Here is a 7,352-nt window from a genome sequence, read left to right as displayed (position 1 = left end):
GGCGGGGGCCGCCCCGGGGGCGCCGCCGCTCCGCCGTGGGGCAGCCAGGGGCGGGCGGGTTCGCGTCGAGGGGAGACCGGTTGCCTGAGCGGGTTCGTGTCCGTCGACTGCCTGAGCCGCTCCGCACCGCGGGGCAACCGCGGGTTCCGTGCGGGGCAGCGGAGGGGGCGCCGGGGCGCGGGCCAGCGCCGCGCGGAGTTGCGGCCCGGGACTGTGCGTCTGCCCCCGCCCCGCAGGAGGCGCTGCCCCCCCGCAGGAGGCGCTGCTTTTGGCTGTGGGGTTGTTAGCAGGGCACCGTCTTGTGGATCGCAGGTTGTTCAGAAGTGCAATTGTGTAAATGTTAACCATGACGATACAAAGATTGGAGACAAAAAACAGTAAATCAGTTCGTATCGGGTGGGCCAGTTAAACAATGAAAAGGATAGATGCCTGCGCTTAGAATTTAAATTGTAATTTCTGAATGGGACTGTGAATCTCACAACAATGACCTCATTTTTGGAAAAAAAATGAGATGTGATTGATCATCCCCTTTTTCGCAGTACCTCAAAGGTTCTTAAGATGAAATGTCAGAAACATCTGATTATTTGGATAGTGGGAAGTCGAGCCATGAGATATTCAGTGATCTAGGTAAAAACTCTGTTAAAGTACTACTAAAAACATTCTCTGCCAACAGGGACATTATATTTCCAGATTACTTTGCGAAAGATTTGCTTTAAATAAGTAGTGTACTTAAATATTTCCCAGGTCAGATCTGTATCTTCCCACAGCTTTATTAAGGAAGAAGTGGCATCAATAATAGACTTTCACAATAATAGACTTGGCGTATTTGTATTTTTAAGATTCTTTTTACACATTCAGAAAGTCAACATAATAGTTGTTTTAAAAGCAGGGTTCTGTATGCTTAAAAGGAGAGTTGGAGTGGCTTTTGTCTGCCATAAATAGAGAAATCTGAGTACGAAACCACAGTGGAAATCCCTTGTATTATGTTAGGATAAAGTTCTAGGGCCTTCTTGACTAAAGTGAAAGGTATTCAAGGGTAATTAATGGAAAACGGAAGCTAGGTACATCTTTATGAACACAGAATTTCCTGATTTTTCTTTTTATTCTGTTCAGTGCTTGAATTTGAACATGTCTATCTTGAAAATCTTCCAAGTGCTTCAATGTATGAACGCAGTTACATGCACAGAGATGTCATTACGCATGTAGCATGTACTAAGTAAGTCTCTTATTTTTCACAGTATATTATTGTCAGAAATGTGTTCTTGTATATGATGAGAAGTTTTCATTGTAGAACTTTAATAATGGAAACTTATTATGTTTGGAGGTGGCATTTTAAGGTTTTCAAAACTAAATATAAAGGAAGGGGCTTGCCAAGAAGATGACTGAATAGATAAAATGAGCTTTTAAAATCCTTATTGCAATATGTACAGAAATAAGAGAAATTGGCTATGCATACAGTAAAATATGATTCAGTGGAACTGCACCAATTGAGGAAATACCTTTCTTCTCATACCTTTAAGATATATATTGATTTATTTTTATTAGCAACAACTGACAAACCAAGCTTAAAAGAGTAGTAAAATGTACAAAGTTAAAAGGAATTGTGTTATTTATTTCTTAAATTCAGGCTAGTGACCTTTTATAGATTAACCGAGAGTATATTAAAATACTTGTTTGCTTTTTCAGGATTGATAATGCCCATTCAGACAGATTGTTACAGTAATTTGTTTAAAGTTCATTCTCTTTACAGCACTAATTGTAGTGTCTTAATGCAAATTACTGCCCAAAAGCAGTGTGGAAGTGCATTATATGTGAATTTCTTCCTTTTTTTTCTTTTGCAATTGCAGGACAGATTTTATCATAACAGCCAGTCATGATGGACATGTAAAGTTCTGGAAAAAAATAGAAGAAGGGATTGAGTTTGTTAAACATTTTCGTAGCCACTTAGGTGAGAAGTTACTTTTTCATTTATAAAGGAATGCACTTCCCCGGCCCCCCCCTCCCCCCCCCTCCAGCTTAGTGGTTTGAACAGGCAATGCAAACAAAGAGGAGAGGAGTTCTGGGATGCATCTATTGCAGGCAGGGATGAAGTGATATCCATCTAGGTTCCTTCATTCCCCTGTCCTCTTCCGTCCTGCTCCAAACTGCCAGAGGGATAGGGTGGGAACCAAACTTGATGAGTCGTCTTGTCCAGATCCCCTACATCCTTTGCATTGCCTTGCACCCTGCTTCTGGGGAGAATGTCCAGGACACAGAGAGAGTTTCTGTTTAGAAATAAGTGAACAGGGTACATACAATCCAAAGAAGATTAAAAAGATGTTACTTTAAGCAGGCTACCTTCATCCCTCATCATCTCTTCACAAAGTCAGATCTTTTCACTTTGCTGTGATGAATATTTCTATCTCATATAAACTTTTTCTGTAACATGTTTATTTTCTTCTGGAACTGTTGTAAATGTAAAGTAATTTATGCATCAATGGCATGATTATTAGTTGAATTGCAGTTCCAATATTTAAACCATATTTTTATGGGCTGAGTACACACAGCTCTTCTATACTATGCTAAGCATAAAACAGGCCTGACAGAAAATTGAGGTACTTATTGCTATTGGAAATGATCTACCTGATAGAAACAAATTTAATATGCAGCCTGTAACAATAAAAAAGATAAATAATAATAAATAATTAAAGTAATGTTTCTGTTTAACGTGAAAAATTGTAATAGTAGGTTCTTGATCTTAACTATCAGCATCTCAGTATATACAGAAACAAAATGTGAGAATGGAGCCTACCAAGCAACTTTTTTTTTTTTTTACAGTATCATAATGTTGTTCTCAATGTTTTTATAATAAACATTTTAAATTAAAATTATTGTAATTATAATCTTCCATTTATGTAGAAGCTAAGCAGTTCATTTTTACTTGTCTGCTTCCAACTTCCAAATAATGATAGAATACAAAGTAGGCTTAAAAAAAATGTTTAAACATTTAAAAATGGTAGAGAAACAGCTGAGAAACAGCTGAAGGCCTCTATATTTTTAATTAGTGTCTCTGTTTCCCTTTTCTATGGGGTATTGAAATGAAGGATGTCTCTTTCCAGTGTCTTAATAATATACTAATTTTTTTGTAGGAGTTATTGAGAGTATTGCTGTTAGCTCAGAGGGGGCTTTATTCTGTTCAGTTGGAGATGACAAAGCGATGAAGGTGTTTGATGTGGTAAACTTTGATATGATCAACATGCTGAAGCTTGGGTAAGTGACTTAGTTCTTGAAAAAAATATTTTTTTAGGGATTTTAAAATGTTTGGGGTTATTTTGTATAAGAGATAAGTAGATTACTTTTTTTTTTTATGAATGTTTTAGAGTTTTTTTTTCTGGTCAGACTGAGCTAAGCAAGTTGCGTTATCCAAAATAYCTCCAGTGGCTTGGAGATTGCCTGGTTGAACAGAAAAAAATAGGACTCTTGTATGTACCCTTCTTAAGAGTAGAAGATGTTTATGCCTTTCTTCTGTGTCAAATATTGTTGCCTACAAAGACATGGTGTTTCACAAAATGTGAGTTAGGATCACTTTTTCTGCTGTCTGGCACTGAATTTAAAAATCATAGCCAACTAATAGTTCTAGTATGGCAGGAAGCTGTTGGAGTGTATGTACTGTTCTCTTTGACTCAGGGATATCATTTTCCTCCTTTTTTTAAAAAGAACATTGTTGTCTTCCTTAGTGTTTCTATAACAGATTTTCTGTAATTATACAGTATGTAGCTGAAGAATTTGGAAGAAATAGGAATGGATATTATTGGAATTATATCAATAACGGGAAAATAATCTCTCACATTTTTACAAGAGTGGATTTGGAAAATGGGAGAATAAAGCTATACTAAGAGTGGTAGAAGATCTGATGCTTCCACAGTCCTTCTGAAATCAGAAAATATTTATTCCTAGTAGTCTACTATTTGTTGGTTAATTCTGAAACTGAATAAAAGTATAAACTCAAAAATGTTCAGTATTGTCATAGCTCTCCTGACTGAAATTAGTTGTAAAACTTCCACTGCTCTGAAAGATGCTAAAATAATATAATATCTGAATACCTTTCAGAATCCCTATATAAATGCTTATATTAGCTTCTTTGCTTGTGATAGTGTTAGTAGCCATCTCCAGATAATGTACGTAGCCCATAAGAATAGATTCTCTCTTGTCTGTCTGCTGCAGAAAAAATTCCAGTTAGCCTTAGTCTTTAGCTTTTGTTGGTGTTTTGTGCTTAGCAGTCTTGTATTGTTACTACAAAGTTGATAAAGTCATAGGACAAAATGAATAAATTTATTTTTAAATCAATTTAGGAATATATATCTTACTGTATTTATTCCACTGTATTATTAAAAAAACACTTAATTTGACATTATACTAGAGGTTTTTTTTTTTTTCCTATATGAGCATTTAGGGGAAATTGAGGTAAAATTTTCATCTGTTTTGCTTCAGGGATACCCTGAACACTACCTATAATATTTGTCTATAGTATGTCCCTGGTTTGTTTTCTCTAGTTTTTCTCATCATCATCAATGATTAAGACTTTTTCTTCTTTTTTTAAGATTTTCTTTTTTTCCTCTGGTACATTTTTTTTTTTTTTCCAGAGATAATTGGGTTTGACCTGATGTGAACTCTTTAATGAAGAAGTGAAAAGTATACAGTCATAATACAAACATTGTTCTGAATATCCTTCCTAAAATCTAATGAGTTTGTTGCTTTATGTTCTGCATTACTGTTTATTGAGCAAATAGTTTCTGTTGACCTGCCTGAGAATTTTTTCATGGCTGTTTGCTCAGGCTTGCTACGGTTAATGTAGAATTCATCAGTTCTGTGTGATCCTTTCAACTTGCATTACCTTGCATTGTCTGCTTTGATACGTATGTGTCATTATGTTTCGTGGTGGATTAGCTTCGTCTCAAATTCTTCGGATCCTTTCAGTTTTAACTAATCTACACAGTGTAGTTATCTGCAAATCCCCGTGTTTTATGCTTCCATCAGTGATCTGGAGAAGGGCTAGTTCATGTATAAATTTTGGATAATAGCACACAGAGCAATGGGATGTCACCCTTACTGCAGTTGTTCTGCCTCCTGTCCCTTCTGTGAACCTGGTAAAAAGTTCTGGTTCTGTTACTGCAACCACCCATTTTCCAAAGAAAGCCTCGAATAGCCCTTGGAGAATTTTTGCCAGACAAGTATTAAAAATCCAAATGATCACCGTCTGTCAGTTGTCAGTGTTTGTTTGATCTGTGAAAGGATACTAAATAAGAGTTTCCTATGGAGTTGGTATCTATCTTTGTGGTCTGTCATGTAGTTTTAGTTTCAGTTCTGATTGTCGGAATCTTTGCTTAGAGACTCTTTAAAAACAGATATAACTTTGTTTATTGATCATATCTCTGACTTATTTTATTTACAGTGTACGTTTCTTTGCTAGTAGCAAATGCATTCATTCTTAAATTCATTCATAACGCTTACAGAATACAGCCTGGTTGTCTTAGTATCACTGATTTCTTGTTAATAAATTTATAAGTGGTTTGATTATTTTTTTGCAAGACCCAGCTGCACTTTTCCTTAAGTAGATGGCAAAAGTGTGGTTGTCTTCATTTGCACTGAAGTGCTAATCACTTTCCAGACAGAAGAGAAATGTTATTGAGTCACAGTAATTGAGTAGTAATCTTTAATGCCACTGGTGCTATTATGTTGGATTTCCACCCTTTTTCTTCTTTTTTACCAACGCTGTTCTACCTCAGCTTTCTGTCACAGCCTCTTTATGAAACAATGTGGGAACAAGAGAGATTGGCTAACTGATCCCTCCACTGGTTTGTGTTGCTTGGAGCAGCTTGGCTATCGCTATCACACCATTCAATTTTAGCAGGTCATGTATTAGCAAGATTAGTAAATAAGGTTCAAAATCTGCTTCTGATACTTGATTTTGAGTTGATAGCATAATTCATTTCTTAGCTAAGTAAAACCAATCCTTCTTATTTCTCTTATTTTTTTTTTTCCTTCCACTCTTTGTTGCAGCTACTACCCTGGCCAGTGTGAATGGGTATATTGCCCTGGAGATGCCATATCTTCTGTTGCCACATCTGAGAAGAGCACAGGAAAAATATTCATATATGATGGACGAGGAAATAACCAGCCACTGCATGTTTTTGATAAACTCCATACCTCCTCTCTTACTCAGATACGGTTGAACCCTGTCTACAAAGTAGTAGTGTCTTCTGACAAATCTGGAATGATTGAGTACTGGACTGGTACTCCTCATGAATATAAATTTCCCAAGAATGTGAACTGGGAGTATAAAACAGATACTGATTTATATGAATTTGCTAAATGCAAGGCTTACCCATCCAGTATAAGTTTTTCACCTGATGGCAAGAAAATGGCCACTCTTGGGTCTGACAGAAAAGTTAGAATTTTCCGGTTCTTGACGGGGAAGCTCATGAGAGTCTTTGATGAATCTCTGAGTGTGAGTTCAGTCTTGCTTCTCTTTTTTTGAGGATTTTTATCTATTTATTTGAATTTATTTACCAGCACACTCACCTACATTATCACCTGTTTCTGAAAGTTGAGCTTCATTGCTATGTTTTTCTTACAGAGTGGTTTTCCCTGTTCTCTTCCTTGGCTTTTACATTGTTCTGACCAAAAATTAATTCTTACTAATTTATATTAGCTATACTGTGAAACTGAGTTCTTGATTTTCATTTATATTTTTGTATTGCTAGACTTCTCTTTATTAAATAAAATCGTAATAATGTAAAAAATTAAATTTGTGATCTTTGAAGAATTTTGTTAGATAGCTACATACTTTTTTTTTTCTTTGTCTGAGGCCTAAGTACTACAATACGCCAAAAAAAAAAGAGCATTAGTTGTGTATTTTAATTTTTCAGGTAATTTTAAGAGCTGATTGGTCTCATTTGAATTCCACGTTTCCTAAGCTTGTGTGTAGGTTCTTTGCTGGGTCAAAAGTTTAAACTATGTTCGTATTGTGATTTTTTTTTTTTTTTTCATGTAGATGTTTACTGAACTTCAGCAGATGAGACAACAATTACCAGACATGGAGTTTGGCCGACGCATGGCTGTTGAGCGTGAGCTGGAGAAAGTGGATGCAGTAAGATTAATTAATATAGTTTTTGATGAAACTGGACACTTCGTTCTCTATGGAACAATGTTGGGCATTAAGGTCATAAATGTAGAGACTAACAGGTAAGTTCCAGTGAGACATTTGGAAATATATGTTTGTTTCAAAGTCTATATTCATTCCGATTTCTACTATATTTAAAACTTGCAAACTTGCTATGACTGTGGATGCCACTTTTTTTTTTTTTTTTTTT

General features: G+C 36.0%; 1 protein-coding gene across 2 annotated transcripts in view; it reads left to right on the top strand.

Annotated features, from left to right (window-relative positions):
* The first annotated feature begins 1,091 nt into the window (after positions 1 to 1,091).
* The window catches only part of PPWD1 (peptidylprolyl isomerase domain and WD repeat containing 1), a 15,146-nt gene continuing 8,885 nt past the window's right edge, over positions 1,092 to 7,352 (top strand). Inside the window, exons 1-5 of one of the 2 annotated variants that reach the window (XM_026056421.1) lie at positions 1,092 to 1,216; positions 1,848 to 1,948; positions 3,129 to 3,249; positions 6,040 to 6,487; positions 7,034 to 7,224. In XM_026056421.1, the coding sequence (XP_025912206.1) occupies positions 1,161 to 1,216; positions 1,848 to 1,948; positions 3,129 to 3,249; positions 6,040 to 6,487; positions 7,034 to 7,224 (917 nt within the window). In that variant the 5' untranslated portion in view covers positions 1,092 to 1,160. The remainder of the gene's footprint in view (positions 1,217 to 1,847; positions 1,949 to 3,128; positions 3,250 to 6,039; positions 6,488 to 7,033; positions 7,225 to 7,352) is intronic. The other variant, XM_026056420.1, reaches the window with a different exon arrangement.

This window comes from Apteryx rowi, unplaced genomic scaffold (genome assembly GCF_003343035.1).
Source record: "Apteryx rowi isolate R43461 unplaced genomic scaffold, aptRow1 scaffold_131, whole genome shotgun sequence".
In the NCBI taxonomy this organism is placed as follows: Eukaryota; Metazoa; Chordata; class Aves; order Apterygiformes; family Apterygidae; genus Apteryx; species Apteryx rowi.
Note: the sequence above shows the minus strand (reverse complement) of the source record. Positions and strands in the feature narration are given on the sequence as shown.